The sequence below is a fragment of the Paroedura picta genome, chromosome 2 (assembly GCF_049243985.1).
Source record: "Paroedura picta isolate Pp20150507F chromosome 2, Ppicta_v3.0, whole genome shotgun sequence".
In the NCBI taxonomy this organism is placed as follows: Eukaryota; Metazoa; Chordata; class Lepidosauria; order Squamata; family Gekkonidae; genus Paroedura; species Paroedura picta.
The window spans coordinates 46,215,882-46,236,919 of NC_135370.1; the positions used below are offsets into that span (position 1 = coordinate 46,215,882).

General features: G+C 40.1%; 1 protein-coding gene across 1 annotated transcript in view; it reads right to left on the reverse strand.

Annotated features, from left to right (window-relative positions):
* Nucleotides 1-21,038, reverse strand: part of KCNJ3 (potassium inwardly rectifying channel subfamily J member 3) — a 194,037-nt gene that overhangs the window by 19,178 nt on the left and 153,821 nt on the right. Inside the window, exons 3-4 of the mRNA XM_077320011.1 lie at nucleotides 7,340-7,405; nucleotides 5,532-5,736 (exon numbers count right to left, since the gene is read on the reverse strand). Of these exons, the coding sequence (XP_077176126.1) occupies nucleotides 5,564-5,736; nucleotides 7,340-7,405 (239 nt within the window). The 3' untranslated portion in view covers nucleotides 5,532-5,563. The remainder of the gene's footprint in view (nucleotides 1-5,531; nucleotides 5,737-7,339; nucleotides 7,406-21,038) is intronic.

Consider the following 21,038-nt stretch of genomic DNA (forward strand, 5'->3'; position numbering starts at 1 on the left):
TGCTGTATGGCATGATGCTCTAGGATTTAATCAAACTGAAGTCATTCCAGTATGGTGATTCTCCATTCAGCTTTAACCAGGCAAATATACAAAATTGAACGAAATATCAGAAGGTAGAAAATTGAGGTGATTTAACATAAAGCCTGACCAAAAAAGGAGAGGATTGGGGAGGGGTTGCTGGGTTATGGAGGGAGAGGGGACAGAAATACAATAGGGATTGCTGAGTATTATTTAGACAGGGAAAGTTTAGAAGCTGTTCCTATAAAAATAGTAAAACATTCATTCTTGTCTGGTTATTGCTTCCAGGTTTGAGGCTTGTAGATTGTTTAATGGTGTACAGGGGAGATTTTTTTGGGGGGGGGGATATCAAAAGAGCTACAGAGGAACTTAGTATCCTGAAAAATAAGAAACACCAAAAATGTCTAAGACAGGAAATTAGAACTTAAATTAAAACTGCCTTAAGCCTCCAAATAAATATAGGAGTGAAACAGCTCAATGTTACCACTGTGAGGAAATGGAACGTATAAAGAGGTTTTATTCCAAGTTTTTAAAAAAATCACTTATGAGAACAGCTAGGTATAGCATTGCTTTCCTACAAACTGAGGAAAAATTCAACCTCAAGGAAGTGGCAGCTGAGGAAACATTAGAACTCCAACCTGCCAGAGGTTCAATGGTTATAAGTCAGACAATCTTAGTCCTGCTTTTGAAGAATGTGTGCCAGTGAACATAGCCTGGAGAGACTCTGGAGCATATATTTCAGTCGTTCGGCCACACTTGGTGCCTGTACATAATACACAGGCTGGCCAAGAACTAATTATTAAGGACTAGTATTCAAGCCCGCTGTGTTCTAAATACAGCGGGCCCTAGGCAAGGGAGCCCGTGGCTATTGCAAGCCAGGGCCACCCACGCCCCACAGCTGTTCAAAACCTTCTCTCGGCCGGCAGAGCGGCCGAGAGAAGGCAGCCAGGGCCACCCACCCCCCGAGGGTCTCCGAAGCCTTCTCCCGGCTGGCGGAGCGGCCTCGCGGTGTCTACGACGCCGCATGGCCGCTCCGGCGGCCGGGAGAAGGCGGCGTGGCCGACTGCTGACCTGTGGCTGTGCGGGCGAAGCAGGCAATGGGGAGCCGCGCAAATTGCCTGCTTTGGGCGGGATGGACACTTGGAGGGGCCAATCAGGAGCCACTTCGCGGCTCCTGATTGGCCCCTCCGAGTTTTTATCCCGGACCGGTCCCGCCCTAACTCCTCCCCACTACCCCTTACTCTTTTATTCAGTCCGTGGCGCCCGTGGCGCCACGGGCTGTTTACAGATGTGGACTTCCACCATTTCCTGTGCCCAAACCAAGCATCAACTTGCAGAGGCTAAACGGGTATCTGCAAAGTGGGGGTCTTGGAAGACAAAGGTTGTTGGGTACTGGAGCAAGATTGTCCAGGAGGTATCCTGACATATGCAGGAAGTCTAATAGGAACTGTTGAGCATTGTCTAAACCAGCCTTTCTCAACTTTTTTACCATTGAGAAACCCCTAAAAAATCCCTCAGCCTTTAAGAAACGCCAGAAGTGGAATGATTATGTAGAATATGGTTGGGAAGCATAGCAGTGTACATGCCCACACAAGGCTCTTCCCGTTTTCACTCCCCTCCAGGCCCATCATTGGCCATGGGGGGGGGGGGGGCAGGTCAACATGACCATATTTGGTCATATCAACCAATAAATGTTTACTACATCTAAATTATATATTAACAATTAACTCCCCCCCCCCAAATTCAGGAATCCCTTCCAATGCCATCAAGAAACCCCAGGGTTTCACAAAACCCTGATTGAAAAAGCCTAGTTTAGACTATACAACCTCATTAAAAAATTGCACAAAGCATACTATATGTCTGTAAAATCAGTGCAATACAGATTTTGTCAGCAAGAGATGGTCTCTTGAACAGAACCACCATACAAGAAGCAGGCCCTAAGACAGCAGGAAACAGAAGTGATACAAAGGAACATCCCAAGCTTCCAGGTCTCATCGTCAGTGCATTGTGCAAAACTATGAGATCTAACACCTCTTGAGAAATGTTGATGGCCATGAAAAAAGCGTATTATTCACCTAAATCATTTGGTGATTTGTTGAACGTATTGCTACTCGCACCCAGCTGGTGGATACCAGGGAACATCTATAAAATGATGGGGGAGGAAAGGTGATTCTGCATCTGTGTAGTATTCTTTTTTCTTCCTTTCACTCTTGCTTCAGAGCCTGAGCATTTTTAAGGCTTTGTCTGCAATGACAGGAGTCATTTTCTCCTTCTGAGACAAAGAGCAGGTCTGATCATTGCTGCCACCAAGCTGCTTAGGTTAGCTTGTTGAAACAGCTGCCTGGGGGAAAACAAATATGTCCCAGCCTGTTTCGAAACCATTATCACCTACCAAATAGGTGGCCCAGTGCTGTAGCAGCTCAGTCCTTCACATCTTCCAGCTTCCGTTTGCCCTGCAATTACTTCTTGTTTAGGAACAAAGATCTAATAGATTGTGAACCAACTGAGGAAGCTGCAGAGAGTTCTGAAAGCCAACTGAGAACTGGGTGGAAATAAAGGAGAGCCCGTAATGAGCACAAACTCAAACAGGGTTTAATTTACTTAGAAAAAGTTCTCATTTGTGACTCATGTCATTATATTAATTTGGAAGGAGAGCAAGAAAAAGTTGCAAGGATGTGCACTGGGATATTCCTGGGCTGAAATTATATCAAAATGCTTTATCAGTGTTTTCTGGATATATTTGGATATCCAGGATTTTTCAAAAACACTGAAAAATGAGTCCCAAAATATCCTGGGACTGTTTAGGATTAACTGGGAATATTGGGCCTTGGCATTTGCAGGCTCCCAAGACTAATTCTCTCTCCTTTCACTTGTGGTTCTGTGTCTCCCAGGGCTTCTGTATGTTTCAAGCATTTTCATTGTTTCTGAAAAATTCATTCTTTCCTGGAGTAAGTTTGTTTGGGGGTTGTTGTGGATTCAGATTCTCATGTTTAGCATCAGTGAGGCATAACTATAGTTTGCAGCAGCATTCTTAAGAGGGAGATTCTCATGTTATACATTTTTTTACATATCCCCCCACCTCCATAGAAAATGATGGTGGATGGCAGGGGGCACCTCATGCAAGGGCCCATAGGATTAGATACCTTTGTCAAGTTGTCTTGAGATTTTGGGGGTCATTTAACTAATAGGCACCAAGAGCTCCTCTGCAATTTGTGTCAGTACCCTTAAATACACCCCTGCTAGTCCCCTCCCACCGAAAGCTGAAAAATACTGGAAACCTGGAAAAACCCTGAATCTAAATACCAGACTGCTGTTTGGAACATGGTAATATTGATATTTTTTCAGCCTCAGTATATTAAGATTGGCAAAATGCGGGGAGGTTGCTGCACACCTGGGTGTCTAGCATTCAGATACACCTGGGTGTCTAGCATTTTAATACTATTATATTCTTATTTGTACACCAAGCTGGGTCCCAAATAGGAAGAAATCTGTTTGTTTTTTTTAAATAATAACAGCATGAGTATGGGGAAAGCAAACACTCACTTGTTGGATGGTAATTTATAGCAGCTGGCATGCGACTATATGGGGAGACCACCATCTGTAGTGTATCCACCCCCAGTTGTGCTTACCTCTATTTCTGACAGGACTGCAAAATTTGACCTTGATGTGTGAGTAGCTGCTCTGAATGAATATTCCATAGTTGGATGGCCCCCTACACTAGTTCTCAGCTTATGAGGACCTTTGCTTTCATCTCCTCCCTCATGCACAGAAGGATCTTCGTGATCCATACAGGGTGATTTTAGAGAGAAAAGCATGAGACTTTGGGGCCTTTGGGAGACCTCTGAACATGCACAGGTTGTGAAAGAAAATGTGCATTTTAGGTAAACAGCACTATGTGATTGGCAGGAATTAGTGAGATGGCCTATTTAGCATTTGGTCCTTGAGTCATAGAACTGCATCGTTCAAGAGCTACAACTGGCACCATCCATGCAGACTTTCTAGCCCAATTTGAAAGCTTATCTGCTGTGGAAGGCCTTAGAATCATAGAGTTGGAAGGGACCTCCAGGGTGATCTAAACCAACCTCCTGCAGAATGCAGGAAATTCCCAACTACCTGCCCCTCCACAGTGACACCAATTCCATGTCCAGATGAGCCCCCCCCCTCAAGACCAGAATCCCTGGCTAGTCTGGCCTTGAAGAAATTCACTTCCTGATACCAAAGTGGCAATCGGCATTTCCCTGAAACGGCCGCAAGAGCCAAGCACTGATACAGTCCCTTTGGCCCACCCACTCACAGTCTGCCTAAGTTCATAAAACCAGCATTTATATCAGTTGGCTATCCAGCCTCTGCAAAAAACATTCAAAGAAGGAGAACCCATCACGTCACAAGGAAGCTTGTTCCACTGAAAAACTGCTCTTCCAGATTAGCAGAAAATTCTTTTGAATTAATGTCAACCCATTGGTTCTGGTCCTACTCTCTGGGGCAACAGAAAACAACACAGTTACATCCTCTATATCAGGGGTAGTCAACCTGTGGTCCTCCAGATGTCCATGGACTACAATTCTCATGAGCCCCTTCCAGCAAACACTCATGGGAATTGTAGTCCATGGACATCTGGAGGACCACAGGTTGACTACCCCTGCTCTATATGATAGCCCTTCATGTACTTGAAGATGGCCATCATATCACCTCTTAGTTGTCTTCTCTCCAAGCGAAGTAGACCAAACTCCCTCAACCTTTCCTCACATGTCTTGGTCTCCAAACCGCTCACCATTTTTGTTGCCCTCCTCTGGACAGGCTACTTCCTTGTTCAATTATGGTACCCAAAACTGAACACAGTACTCTGAGGTCTAACCATAGCAGAGTAAAGTGATACCATCACTTCATGCAATCTGGGCACTACACTTTTTATACAGCCTAAAATCCTACTGCTGACTCATGTTCAGTGTCTGGTCTACTAAAACCCCTAGATTCTTTTTGCACATACTACTGCCAAGACAAGTCTCCCCCATCATATGATGATGGATATGATTTTTCCTAACTAAATTCAGAACTTTACATTTAGCAGTATTGAAATTCATTTTAGTCAGTTTTCCAACCTGTCAAGATCATCCTGTATCTTCATTTTATCTTCTGCTGTGTTTGCCACCCCCCCTCTATCCCTTCGTTTAAATCACATACAAATATTTTGAACAACAAAGGGACCAGGACAACCCCTGAGGCATTCCACTCATCACTCCTTTCCAAGAACCATTAACAAGCACCCTTTGGATGTGATCTGTCAACCAGTTATTGATTCACTTAACAGTAATAGGGTCCATAACACATTTTACCAATTTGTCAACAAGAATATTTACCATCATCATCATCCTTTAATTTATATCCCACCTCCCCCCCGGATATCATGTGGTATCTTATCAAAAGCTTTACTGAAATTGAAAAGCTATTTCCACAGCATTCCTCTGATCCAGCAAGGTAGCAATTTTCTCAAAAAAAGATAAGTTTAGACTTACATGACTTGTTCTTGAGGAAGCCATGCCGACTCTTAGTAATCATGGTGATCTGCTCTAGCTGCTAAAGGACTGACTTTTTGATGATTTGTTCTAAAATTTTGCCAGCTACACACGTCAAGCTGATGGGTAACTACCAAGATCCTTCTTTCCCCCTTCTTGAAAGTTGGGACAACATTTGCCTGCCTCCAATCTTCAGCCAGTTCTTCTGTTCTCCAAGAATGATAAAAAAAAATAATGGACAGAGATTCAGAAATTACATACTCAGTTTCTTTTAGTATCCTTGGATGCAGTTCATCAGGCCCAGAGATTAATTAGTTTCATTTAAAGAAACTAGGTGTTTATGAACTACTCCTACAGTGATCCTAGGCTGCAACTCCTATCCCTCATCACTTGATATGTTTTTGCCATGTTGAGGACAATTTCCCTCACAAGAGAAGACGGAGAAGTAGGAATTAAGCAGTTCAGCCCCCACATCACTTATTACAATTTCATTTTCCTGTTCCTGCAAGGGTTCTACCATGTCCATATACTTTTTCTTACTTTGAATGTAACTAAAGAGCCCTTTTTTGCTGTGCTGAGCATTTCTTGCTAGCCTAAGCTCATACTGAGCTTTAGCTTTTCTAGTATATAATCAATGGTTACTATAAGCATTGGTTACTTGCTTTGTTATATCCTTCGTTAAAAGGTCCTCCTTCCATTTCCTAAATGAGCCTTTATTACTCAAATCTTTTGAAAGTTGTTTATGGAGCCAACCTGGCTCCTTTAGGCTCCTCCCATTTTTCCTTCTCAAGGGAATTGTTTGTATTTGTGCCTAAATTATTTCACTTTTAAGAAACTCCCATCCCTCTTGAACTCTCATCTCAAGTTTTTCCAACCATTGGATTCTACCCAGCGTAAGTTTGTTAAAATATACTTTACTGAAGTCCAGCCTATATGCCTACGTACAAGTTTTCTATTCCCCAAAATTGTAAATTCCAAAATCACATGGCCACTATGAACAAGTGTAACCATTGTTTTTATCTATTGAGAGTAATACTTTGTTCCTAGTTCTAATGTCATCTGATTGGGGGGTGAGTATCATTTGATTGGATTCATTTGGTGGTGACAGTCAATTTGTTAGTTGTATTTAATTCTATCTGTTTTATTTATTAGAACCCACCTTTGATTTTTTTTAAATGTTCCAACTTTTCAAAAAGACTAAAATATAAATATACTAATACTAATGAAACAAAGCTAGCCCCTGTCCAAACCCAGGAGACCAGCAAGCGAGCCACATCTCCCCAGCTCCGGCTTGTAATTTCATCTAATTGACTAGTTGTAATTAGTAATTAACTAATTAATTAGTTAATGCAATTCCATCAGCAGGACTGCTATATTCAAAATCCTTGGGGCTTTGGGTAAAATCTGTGTTCTGTCAGACTAGATATCCCAAAATGGATTGTAAATATGGCTTGGTCTAAGGTGGACCATCTAATATACAAGTTAGGCTCTTCTCCCTCAACAGCCTCCATCCTGCACAGCTAAATCTGAAAGTCAAAACTGTGGGAAATCTGTACTATTTCCATTAGACTAAATTGATAAATACATAATTTCTATTGAAAGGTGATTGATCCTCTTATAGACTTTGCATAATGTAAATAGTAAAATGCATAAAATAATTTGCCAAGCTCTCTGAAATTTTGAGGAGATGAAAAATCTGGTTTGACCACACTGCCCAGAAGTTGTCTGCTTTCACTAGGATTGTCAAGATCTGTGAAGGTTACCACTGGCAACTTACATTTTGTTCTCAAACCAATAAATACACATACCACTCAAAGAAACCAAGCAGGTCAGAGTTCCAAATGGCTGCCAAGACTCCTGGCTGGCTCCAAAACCTAACCGAGAAGAAAATAACAGTTAGAACTCTCGTGTCTTAACTTATAATGCCTCGGACTCCACATGACTTACTCAGGGCTTACTCTGAACCAGGGGAGGGAAACACTGTCCAAATTCTCTCCATGGGTTCCCCAAGATGGTGAGAAACAGATAGACTGCACAAAGACCAAGCATTTGTAAAAATTAAGTTTGATTATTTAGTTTCAGGCAACAACCATCCTGTAAGCTGCAATAAAAGGAAACATGATGCAACAGAGTACAAATGGGGGGGGAATCTCTATTTGACCCAACCTGCCCCTAGATTGGCAGAAAATCTCTATTCTTTCTAGGAGCCTCACCCCCAAATTCCTGGGTCAGCCATCCATTCAACAAAGGGTGCTCAAAACTAAGGCCTCAGATGGTAAAGTTCTGGGGCAATTATAGCCAAGAGTTACTCTGATGTGTTAATGGAGGGCAATTACAATGACCAGATAACAGTTGATGAGAGCCAGCTGTGCTAGATCACACAGGTGTGAATGTTTCAGCCAGTTCCTATAGCTGCCAAAGGAAGAAGCCTTCCTTAAAGATACAAAATAGAGATTGCCATCTGGGCCAGACCCATGCTGAGCTGCCAAAGATGAAAGACCTCACAGATACTGATATATTTTGTTGGTTCTCTGCATGTCCTGGTTGTCACCTATGGTCATGTTTTCGTTAAAAATACAGTAAATTTTTTTACAAATGGCCACTCATTTCCATGTTCTGGTTTATCCCATATGGAATTAGTATATGCAACCTAAAAGTGAAATAATGTTCTTCCCTAGATAACAGCGCATCAATATTCAACCAATTGTATTCTGTCCGCCATTCTTTCAAGACCAAGAATCTCAAATCTTCTGCTTGGTAGCCAGCTTCCCAAAAAATGTTCCATCATCAACACCTCTGCTACTTGATACTTGATTCTTCACTTATGTTCCATAATTCTTTTACCTACATATATCTTAGAACATGGATATAGACAGTGTGGTGTAGTGGTTAAGAGTAGTGGCCTCTAATTTGGTGAGCCAGGTTTAAATTTCTGCTCCTCCACATGCAGCCAGCTGGTTGACCTAGGGCCAGTCACAGTGCTGATAGTACTGTTCTGATGGAGCAGTGATATCAGGGCTCTCTCAGCCTCACCTTCATCACAAGGTGTCTGTTGTGGGGAGAGGAAGGGAAGGTGATTGTAAGTCACTGTGAGATTCCTTCGGGCAGTGAAAAGTGGGGTATAAAAACCAACTCTTCTTCATATGTATAACATTTTTTAGTTCTAGAATTACTACAGCTTTTTAATTCTATGTGAAAATTAAATTTTTCCCTCTCAAAGGTTTTACTAACAAAAGCCAATTTACACATCTTACAATTGATGTCACCACATTTTAATACTCTTTCATAATTGTTTCAGCTTCTGTTGATGATCTAAACTCTCTAGAAACTAAACACTTTTAATGGACCTAGTGTTCTTGTAACCTATCTGAGAAAGGTTAAGAGGAAAAGACATTGCAATTGAATTTCTTTACAAGAAAATCCTTCAAACTACACAATAATATATTACCATCTGCAACAATCAACACAAATGGCAAGTACTCCTACCACATCTCAGGTTGGAGCCAAACAACTTTTCTGCTGGTAAAAAACAGAGGAGGAGGAGGCCCTCTTAGACTCCCCCAAAGGTTGTACTTGTATGGGATCTGCAGTGGGATTGGGCTGTAGTAAGGACAGAAATTAAGTGAGAGTCAGTGAAAATACAGGCTGGATCCAATCCATCATGTTACCAAACAGAAATGTGAAAAGGACTGTTGGACTTTGTCGTTTAGCAAGAGCCAGCCACAGACTGTCAGTCAAAGGGTTAAACTGCTTGTTTATACTTGTTACTAATGGGACAGGCAGAGTGGGTCAAATGGTCTGTTTTCAAATGTAAATTTCCTAGCTGTGGCCATGGCTTGACTCTGGTTTGTCATGTACACAAGTTTGGCAGGAAGAGAGAGAATTCTACTTCCTCCCATTGTTTGAGAAGAACTCTGCTTTAGGCAGAGAAGCAGATTCATCTTGAATCTCAACCATGTAGCAGCTAAGGTAGAGGGCTCCTGAATGAGCTGTAGGTAGCAATGTATTTTTCTTGTTTTTAACTTCCAGAGCCCTTACCCTGTTTAGCTAGTAAAGTTTGTCTTTTTATACACAGAAAATCTGCCTTTCCTGGTCTCATTATTTATAAGGTGACCAGATTTTAACATTGGTAATGCGGGACGCCATTGACAAGGGGAGTTCTTGATTAAAAATTTGGTCCATATGGAGCAACAAAATTTTTCATAGAATGCATGGAACGCAAAAATAGTACTGTAATATATATATATATATATATATATATATATATATATATATATATATATATATATATATATATATATATATATATATATATATATATATATATATATATATATATATATATATATATATATATATATATATTAATTTCAACATAAGTACAATTTGCCAGGTACCCCCAGATGTCCCTCTAAAAGTGGGACAATCTGGTCACCTTATTTTTACAGTAACTCTGCTAACTTTTACTACAGTAACTTTGCTAAGGGAATAGATTTTCCCCAACAAGGACAACATTTAAACCAGACCTCAGTTTTCCATAACAGTCATCATGTCCAGTATTTATTTTTTAAAAAAAAACCTTTCCGATGGCTGCATACAAGTGTCCCCCCCCCCCACTTAACAGATTAGGCAGCTGTCATCACTGGTAACATTTGCCAGAGGGAGAGAAAAAGAGATTATAACAGGATTCATATCACTTTTCCAAAGGGATTGTATTTTGGGGCATCTCTCCTTCCACATATTTTTCATGTATGTATCATGAAAACAAGAAACATTCTTCCTATTAAGCATTCCCTTAATATATTTTGGTATTTGTGTAGGGGCTGTAAGCATCTTCTTTATAGTTTAGGATTTTTAAAAGTAAGATCTCTCATTTTTGTGGAAATTATTGGTAAAGGTAAAGGTATCCCCTGTGCAAGCACCGGGTCATGTCTGACCTTTGGGGTGACGCCCTCTAGCGTTTTCATGGCAGACTCAATACGGGGTGGTTTGCCAGTGCCTTCCCCAGTCATGACCGTTTACCCCCCAGCAAGCTGGTCACTCATTTCACCCACCTCGGAAGGATGGAAGTCAACCTTGAGCCGGCTGCTGGGATTGAACTCCCAGTCTCATGGACAGACAGCTTTAGACAGCATTTCTGCTGCCTTACCACTCTGCGCCACAAGAGGCTCTTATTGGTACAATCATAGAAAACTTACACGGCATCCTGAAGAGTCATCTTTTTGTTAGGACCACACTTTCAAACATAATTGCAAATTGAATCAACAAGCAAAATCTCCTGAGCTTCTCATAATAAAGATGAGAAACCTTCGACAGATTTCAATAGAGTCGTCCCGATGAACTAAAAAAAGGAAGAAAACAGACTGTAATGCAGCAGCTTGGGTGTTTCGTTTCTGATAAGAGACTATGCACATGTTTTTGGAGTGATATTTCAAGTGTGCTTTCATAGCAATCATGCTGTACTCAGAAGGGCTGTAAACAGATTAACAAAACCAGCACCATGCTCTTCTGAAATAGTACTTAAGACTCAAAATCAAACTTGTCAGAAATGTATCAGCATTTAAATTTCTTAGGAAATGAAAAAATATGAACAAGCGTACAATATTTATCTCAGATCTGGGATCCAACCCCCCAGGCTATATCACAAGCTGCTTTTGAGAGTTAGGAAGCTTTCCAAAGTATGTTGTGATACTATTTTGCTGTGCAATGGTGTCAGGCATTCATGGGTGGAGGAAGGTTTAAAAATACAACTGGATATGTCCAAGTCTTTGGATGGACCTAAGAAGAGGAACATCATATTGGTTGTCATTGGAGCCCTTATTTTAAAATAAATAAATATAGAGGAAGGCACATGTTTACTAGTCACCCTTGATTATAGAAGACTTTGCTAAGAAATATGTGTTAAAATGGTTCTTGAAGAAAAATAATGAGTTTTTTGTATCCTGATTTTTACTACCTGAAGGAGTTTCAAAGTATCTTGCCTTCCTCTCCCCACAGCAGATACCCTGTGAGGTAAGTGGGGCTGAGAGAACTGTAATTGGTCCAAGGTGCCCCAGCTGGCTGTATGTGGAGGAATAGGGAATCAAACCTAGTTCTCCAGATTAAAGGCCACCTCTCCTAACCACTACACAAAACTGGAACCAATCAAATCAGACAGGTTCCTGAGATAGCAGATGTAATTAATCCCTGGGCAGCAGATGTGGCACAACAGTAAAATTCCAAGAAGACTATGCTGGACATAAGCCCCATTGAGTAGACCCAAGTAGAGTTATGACTAGATCTGCTTAGATACTGCAAATTATTTTTCAGCAGTTATTTTTCCCCACTACCACCACACACATATGTATTGGATTATGTTCTTGTATGCAAACAATGGTAACTACAATCCCCATGGTTGACACTTCCATTCAGCACTGGGTCTGTGTGGGAATGGAACCATATCAAAACTCCTAAGATTAGTGGATCTTCTGTATACAGGTTCCCTAACCCTTCAACAAACCAAATTATTGACACAGTCAAAGCTGAGCGCATGGAGCATCTGCATATGCTACTGGGAAAACTAGGTATAAGCAATTTCATTACATTGAGCTAAGGGCTTTTTCTGAAGTGAAGCCAGTGAACTGGATTTTGCTACATTAATTTAAAAGTTCTTGCAATGCACATCATATGTCACCCAATCATTCAAGTTCGTATGGAGATGAAATTCGTGTAAATACGAAGTGGACATTTGATGTTCCCCATATGAATTGCTTTTCAATAAATACTGAAGTGAATTGGTTGAATGCTAACCACCTGAGGTGGGCTCTGGAGAAAAGCATTCATTGCCACAGTGTCAAGAAGAGATAGCCACTTTATTCTTCTGTGCCCCAACCAAGTGATGTGAAAATACTGGCCTAAACCCAGGTTGGGATTTCATCCAGATGCTTCCACATCCTTGCCCTCCCAGAAGATGATATTGTGACCAATAATCAGAATGTTCCTTTTAGTGTCTAAGGAGGCTAAGAAAACAACAAATCACTTAGTGAAGCAAACCTGGGTGCCAATCTCAATGGCCATTATTTAGTCTGATGTGAATCCACATCCAGATGCATGCATGGCTGCTCCCATCTGGAATGAGTGCCCTCTTAAACTCTTCCAAAGGGAGATCTCACCTTGCGATGCATGAGCCCAAGAAAATGACAAACTGAAAATTCCGGAAATTGGTGTGCCCCAGAAAGTCCCAGAAATGTTAGGCTGAGGTAGTCAGACAGGTAGTGAACTGGGCAGGGTTGACCTCTGAGGACAGTGTGTAGCATGAAGTGAATGCTGTGTGCATTCTGCTCCATTTTGGGCTGTCAGAGCTGGATATGTATTTCCGACCCACTAATGGAAATGTCCTGGAGAGTAAGTACATGACCCTCAGTCCCACTATGTGACACCACCAGTAGCTGCCCCAAAGGATGCAAAGGAAAAGGTTGCCCTGAAGAGGGCTGCCTGAAAAGATGAGGAACAGATTTGGGGGAGTAGCTACATATCTTTTACCAACATGGGCATCATAACTGTCCTGCGTTCATCCAGTTTCTGTGGGGTCAATCACCTCCAGCTCTCTATTACCTGGTGAGCTGAAAAGGAGCAGTATGGCTCCTCCAACCTCAGTGCCTTATTGTAAAATGAGATCATAGACAATTGAACGTTCATAGTTTTGGGAGCAAGCTTGCATTCCTTCTTGAGTGCCAAATACCATTGGATTCATGTCTCAGGGACCAGGAAAGGGCTATTGGAACCAAGAGATCCTGCAAAAGACAGGAAAGCATCCACAGCACATTCACAAATGAGAAGGTCCAGTCAAAAGATTGGCATGAGACTCATTTAAGTAGCCCTGAGGAATTTCAGCCTGTGTCCCCTCGTGACTTAACTTCTGATGCAGCAGGTTGTATGTAGGCTAGCCGCCCCTATTTTTGCCATAATGCCACCGTGGAGGTGTAGCCCATCTCCTCCTTACTTTACCCACCTCCGGGGATGCAGATTCTGGCATGAGATGAGTCTAGGCTGTGCTTTTGTGAAACGGACAGTTGTTTTGATCATTGCACAGAAATGGTACAAAGATAATGTCCAATGTATACATGGGATAAAAACCACATTAAAAGAAATGGAATATGGAATAAAAATAAGAGGCTACCAAAGACAGTAAGAGAAGGATGGAAATTGTCTTCCCAACCATGTAAACAAAAAAACAGAGGAAACGAATATATATCTCCTCATCTAAAGTTTCTACTATACAATGGGTAAAGCTGTATTCAATGTGGGAATGTTGAGATAGAAACTAAAATCATTTTTTTCATTATATTTGTGACCCAAGAAGCCCTGAATCGCACTCAGTTATTAAGTGCCACTTTTCACTAATGTGGAAAGCTAGATGGCCAATAGTAGTTTCTTTTATCAGAGTATTGATGATGATTTGCTGAAGTCCCTCTCCACAGGCCAGGAGTTCTGAAAAACACAGACTGCCTTATATATGCAAGAAACCTCTGCAGGGTCCTTCTTTTTACCACTTCACATTTCTACATCTAGAAAACAGGTGAGTCAGTAACTCTTTACACGTACAGCAGGCAAATCCAAAAATTTCCGTCAATTAATAATTCTTGGATCTCATAATGATATTTCACTGTTCTATATTTTATCAGTTTCATGGTAATACCTTGCTTGGTTCTTCTCTGAGAAATACACAGTTTTTCACTTGTCTAGTTACTGGTATAATTCTGTTATAACTCTGTCGGCTTTAACGTTTAACATCTTCTGACATGTTGCTGACAGAAAGTAGCCAGCCAGTGATTAAATGGCTCACTGCTATGACAGCAGGTGGTCTGATGTTAGGCTGAAATGGCTAACCTTTCCTGAAGCTATAAACTAGACTAAATTCATGACAAATTTTGGCTCATGAACTGGTCTTTGCCTATGTCTCGTCTGGAATAAAGCAGAGGGAAGGAAGATGTTAGATACTAGGTTGGCCTTACACCTCTGAGTTGGGCAATACCTGGAGATTTTGGAGGTAGATCCTGAGGAGGGGAGGGGTTTTTTTTGGGGGGGGGGATTTCTAATGAGGTATAATGCAGCCATTTTCCAAAGCAGCCATTTTCTCCAGGTGAACTCCTCTCTGGTCGGATTCAGTCCGAGTCTGGGATGCAGCTTGCTTGAACAAAACATTTGCACAGTTAATATCCACTATATTCGCTAGTGTTGAGACCTACTACAAACATTTTTCCTGTCTCCATGTTACATAAAATGTAGTTTTATTTACACCTGCCCTTCCTGTTTATATGCATAAATACGACACTTATTCATTATCAGGTGCACAATGATCAACATTTGAGTCATATTTTAATAGATCTGGAATTGACTTACAGGACACAATTCACATTTTTTTTCAATAACGGAGAAGTGAACAGAATTCTTCAGTGTTTGCCTCTTTCAATTGCCAGTTTACCGACCCCACAGTCAGGCAAATAAGCTACATTGTTTTGCATATGTATTGTAGAAGCAACAGTGGGAATGATAAATAATGTTCAGTATAGACCAGAAATAACTGAATACTGTAAAGCACAGAAAAGCTACAGGGTTTGGTCTGTGTTTAGAATATAAATACATCCAAATGCCTCAAGTAGGATAAACATTGCACACTTGCATATTGTGTAGTTTCTAAGACATTATTTTTCATTACAGTGTATCAGTGATTCCTATTCTTTTTACTGTATGGAGTCCCTATTTCAGTTTCAGCAGCTTTTGCTAGGATGGAGGCAATGCAGGTTTTCTTCTTCTGTGAGCCCCTAAATCAGTGGTTCTTAACCTGGGGGGTTGGGACCCCTTTGGGGGTTGAACGACCCTTTCACTGGGGTCACAGCAGGGCAAGCAGCTTGGCCGGGGTAGGCGCCATCCACACAACAGCCTTGCGGGGTAGATCGAGATAGAGCGTTCGTCTGTCTGGAGCAGCGGAAAAGAGCGAGATCGGCATGGTGGGACAAGAGGCAGAACTGAACTTAGAAACCCCAGGAAAAAAAACCAATTTATATACAGTCATGAACAACGGATCTTCACACCATTGGTCAGTTTCGGTTTAATTTCTATGAAAGAACACTTGCATAATCTTACGGTTGGGGGTCACCACAACATGAGGAACTGAATTAAAGGGTTGCGGCATTAGAAAAGTTGAGAAACACTGCCCTAAATGGATCTCAAATTCTAATCCACTGCTGGAAACTGCTTGTGGTAAAACTTCTCTTAAGGCTTGAGAAGCTGCAGTAAAATTTAAACTCTCCTTCTTAGGATGAGTCCTAACTCTGTTGACTCCCATAGGTCATCTTTAAGTTAATGGAGAATAAGCTTTTGAGTGTAGGTTTAATTTTTCCTTCTTTCCTACTGATATGCCAATTGATAGGAAGGTTTTTGGAATCAGTGAGATTAGGTCAGGAGGTTATTAATTTAGATGCTAGGAGGCATTGTCCCCCTACCCCTTTGGGGATTTTTTAAGGTTCTCTTTTTCCTGTCCAAATTTTGTGTCAACTTTTTTTCTTGGCTAGAGTAAATGCTTTACCACATCCAGAATTGTTTGGTAGTAGAGTATTAGCCTTACCAGAGACTGTGCACTCTGATAGAGCTGTAATTGAAACTTTACCTCAATATGTGTTTAGTTACAACTTGTATTCATCAGAAAGATCTAAAAAACATTTTTTTTGCCTTTACTGAGCAGGTTTCCTTGCTGTTCACATGACTTCCATCTGTTATATCTTTTGGCTGGCAATGACAGGCTTCGTCCGTGGAAAAGTTTATATTTTGTTCCCTTTGAATTAGACAAGCATGTTAAAAATAACTGTGGGGTTGAGTACTAGTGGGGTTGTTTTTTTATTCTTTTTGTTAAGGTGTTTTGGGGCATACAGGTGCTTTGATTGTTAAACAGGAACATACTCTACCAACCATTCACAACTGTGAGAAATCTGAGCAAAAGGACTGAGAACCAACCAAACAATACATCTTTCACAAGTCATCCATGAGGAACTGCAGCCATAATGAACTCATGCATAAAAAGGCTGAATCATCCTGATTCTGATTGGAACACTGGTATGAAGGGAAAGAAAGGCCAGTGGCTGAACTTTTATACTTGTAGCCTCCTGGTGGGGGCAAACAACGCCCAACCTGGGTTGTTTCAGCTGCTGAAAATGGTAGGGAAGCAGGAGCCCCACTTCCCCTTGAACCACTGTCCCAGTCAGGATCAGACCAGACTGTGGTTTTTACTTATAAGTTGCCATGGGGAACTGTATCAGCTCTATGTCTGCATGTCCTCATGACAAAATAACATCTGGTTTGGTTCTGAGTCAGAGTCCAGGACAAATACCCATGGAAGGCTCAGCTAAATGTTATATTAGATTAACTGATCTGCAGTAAGTATATTGTTGTACAGGTGAGGAAAGAGTTTAATATAGCTCAAGAATTCAGTAACTGTATCCTGAGATGCCCCAAACCTTTATAGATATTCTTTGGCATAGACGGACTGATTTCCTCCAGTGAAATGAATGAGAGTTATTGGTAGAGATTTGGGAAGGTGAAAATCCTAATATTATAAAAACTTCTGTCCTCTGATTGAGAAATTCAATATCTATACTTAACAGCTATAACTGAAGAAAGTTTAAGTCAATTGCTGATCACAAATTATGACCTAACAGTTAAGGGTTGTTTTTTTGTTTATAGATGCAAATCTAATTAACCGGGCATCATTTCTGGTTTGAAGACAGAAAAAGTAGCCATATGTATGCTGTTGTTCTTCATAAACTTTCCGCACCCTTTAAAAATAGTGAAATTCTTACCCTTCGTTGTCATTATATTCCGGCCTCTCCACGTGATGTCACCAACATGCAGCATTTGAGCAGTAAACAGCTGACTACATCTTCCATTTTAAAGTGCTAGTTGGTGAATCCCCAAAAGTAGATTCACTAACATATGTAGTGCTACCTACTCGAGAGCAACCAGCAGGCCATAAACAACAACAAAAAAAAACGTATGGAGGCGAAGAAGCACTATCTCTGTCTCCAATGTCCAGCTCTCAAACCTACCTCCCTCTCACTTCTCCCTGGGATGGGAGTTTTTTTTTAAAGCAAACTGCCTAAAGCAAAGAATAGGCATTCAATCGTGCAGGCAAAGGCAAAAAAAAAATCCCCCCAAGTTGTAGCACAAAGCATGCCTCTCTAAGCTTCCCCCCCCCCAATCAAGAACGAGATATATTTTTAAAAGAAGCAAGACTTGTGATTCCATAGGTGGTGGCAATAAAACAGTACTATGCATTTCAACGGAGATCTATTGATTAAAAAAATTAGCAGGCATCGCGGGCCTTTTAAAGCATGGAGAAAAGGGATTGGCTGCCTGGCTTGATTGACAGGTGGAAAAGAGTCGTGTATAAATTGCGGTCCTCTCTTCCGCCACTTCCACAAAACTTGTGGAGGGGGGGAAGTGCGAAATGGCAGCTGAGAAGAGCGAGACATCAAAAAAGGTAAGGAGGGGCCGGGAGGCACGATTATATGTAGCATTACGCCACTCAGCTGGTGTAACACTATTTTTAACAATATGCGGAAATGCCCTTGGTTACTTCTATACATTATAATGGTTGTATTATTCCACTAGGTGTCACTAGGCTACTGGTTACGCAGCTAAAATGCTGTATCATTGTGCAGAATACAAGCATTATTCAAAGGCTTATAATAATGTTGCAGAAACTAAATACACGTGGGACATACCATGGGAACCCTATATTGGAGACTTCCTGGAAACCCTGTGTAAACTGGCATACACATTTAATGAATAATGTAACACAATCTAAACCACTTTAAAACAATATTTTCCACAACTAACAAAATAAGCAATAATTTGATAAACTAAACAGACACTAACATTTAAATCAATATTTTTTGAAAGTTTTAATATAGCTTTAAATAAAACTGAGCTTGCAGTATTAATGAATACAAGAGTGTCTTAGTTTTATATTATCCAAATAAACTTGTACATTTATACAGTTATAGATTGCATGCCAGAAAATGCAATTAGTTTATTTAATCTGAATATGTACAATTTACAATATAATTCAAACATAAATTCAGCAGTCAAAAACACAGACCTGCTGTGCAGTCAAACAGAACTGAGTTGGTGCCATATGCAGTGGGGCTGAGCAAAAATACCATTCATGAAGAGGCCAGACTAATCAAAAGGGCTTGTACTGTAAAAAGGAAAACTAAAAAGATTAAAATTATTTATAAACTCACTATATGTTTTGATGTATCAATGAAGAGTACAAATATTTCATCTAAACACACACCATAATGTAGCATATGCCATACAGTTGGTTTAACAACCTTGATTTGTGCAATGGTAAGGGGAAACAATTTTAACTTGCTGTCCTGGGTCTGCATTAAATCTGCATTGACATTTTTCTCCCAGGAGACAATCAACATTCTCACAAATGACAAAAGATTCTTTTCTGCTCCATTCTGCTAGCTATCTCAGAGTTCACAAGGATTACCTAACAGTTTCTAGACAAGCAACTCCTATTGTCACTATGCCCTGTTTTACATTACACAGCTGAACATATAAAAGTTTAATACTAAAATGCAGATAAAGTTAACAAAGGAACTTAAGTATTAAATATCACAAAATATCCAGCTTTAAGCACAAAGAGGCATATTTCTCTTAAGAAATGTTACAAAGTGTGTGGGATGTGGGATTTTGGAGGAGAAGGGATATGACAGAAATCCAATGAATTTTTAAAACCATTGTTAACCATTGGGGGTGGAGAAAGGTACAAGATCTTCATGTTTCTTATTGTACCATTGAATTATGGATTTTGTATTTGGGGATGTGGGCAAGGAATTATGCAAGGAGTTTTGAAGTGAACTGATCAGTTTGTAATAAAGTCTAAAAATATGCATTTCAAAATACAATTTTTTGAATTTTGTAAATAGAGTAAAATGCAGAGTCTGCACTTATACAATCAGAAGAACTCCCCATGATATCTGGGGTTTCATTAGCTCTTTATACAATGCAAAAGTCTGCTTTTCATAGTTTGTAACAGGTGACAAGATGTTTATTACCTGTTATCAGTGAACCTGCTATTACTTTTGTCATTGATTCATACATGGCTATAAATGACAACACATTTATTTTAAATGGTTCAGAGCCCTTTGAGACATACTAAAGGTATGAAATGACCAACCATTATAAATGTAAATATATTTGTATCATTTGAATTAAAAGATTCCAGTTGTTACCCATTAAAAAATACCCTTTCATGCACAGACCCAAGCTTATAAATGCTTCATAGTTACTGGCCTTAATTGATCATTTAAAAATAAATTTCATGGAACATATATTGTACAAATATTTTTATTAAAAACAATGGAGATGAAATTTTTAATCATATTCAGAAATGGATGCCAAGAATTTCATCTTGCTATCACTTATGGTGAGTTCACATATACATGTTCATCACTTGACAAGTGCAATACTTCAATGATATTTTTCTTAGGAAAGATGTATGCTTGCTCCAAGATGCTATTTCACCTATCACCCCACAGAAACACAACTTACTTCAACTGAGGATGGGTCACAAGTTCAGATGCAAGCAATCAAGTAATGAGACATCAAGTCAAGTGATGTACATTCACGTGTGGATTCAGCCCCTCAGCACATAGTATATAACAAATGTTCATTGCAGAACCAAATACAACCAGAAGAAAATTTTCTGCCAATGGATGGAATAAAATATTCCCAACAAGTCTGATTCAGATCTACATTGAGGCTCAAATGAAGACTTTGGGCCAAAAACTCAATGGGAGCAACCTAAGCAGGTATACCTGTAAGTAAATTTCATTTTGTTCAATGGGGTTTACTGCCAAGAAAGTGTTCTTAGGATTGCAGCCATATTTTCCTAACTTCAGGGTAACTCTAACCTAATTCAGTTATTTTCTCCAACATTTTCAATTATGGATGCTATAGTATTCCAGGGATTTTTTTTTGTTTGTTTGAAAAATGTGCAAAAATTTTGAAAATCACATTTATGTTTGTAGTGGTTAGCAGAGATCAAAATTTTAAAAGCAAAGCTTTTCAATGGGTAGGTTTTTAAATGGCAAGTCTAATTTTTTGAAGAGTTTTGAATTGGTTCATGATTTCAGCACTACCCCATGATGAATAAGGCCAAGATCCAAAGAATCAGCCATGTCCATGCTCTTAAATAAGTTTTGGTAGTCTCTTTTTTAAAACACTGGCTCATGGCAAGTTAAGAGGAATGCAAACCCAGGACTAGGCATCTGATACTAAAAGAATAAAACAACCACCACCATCAAAAGTTTTACTGAGAAGAGCTCCTTGGATCCTGATCTAAAGGTTTTGTATTAGTTAAGAGTAACCGTTTTTGCCTTTGGGCTTTACAGATGCTCCTTACTTTGCATTCTGAGGGTTTAGCTGATTGGGAAGGAATTTTACTGGTGGCAGGAT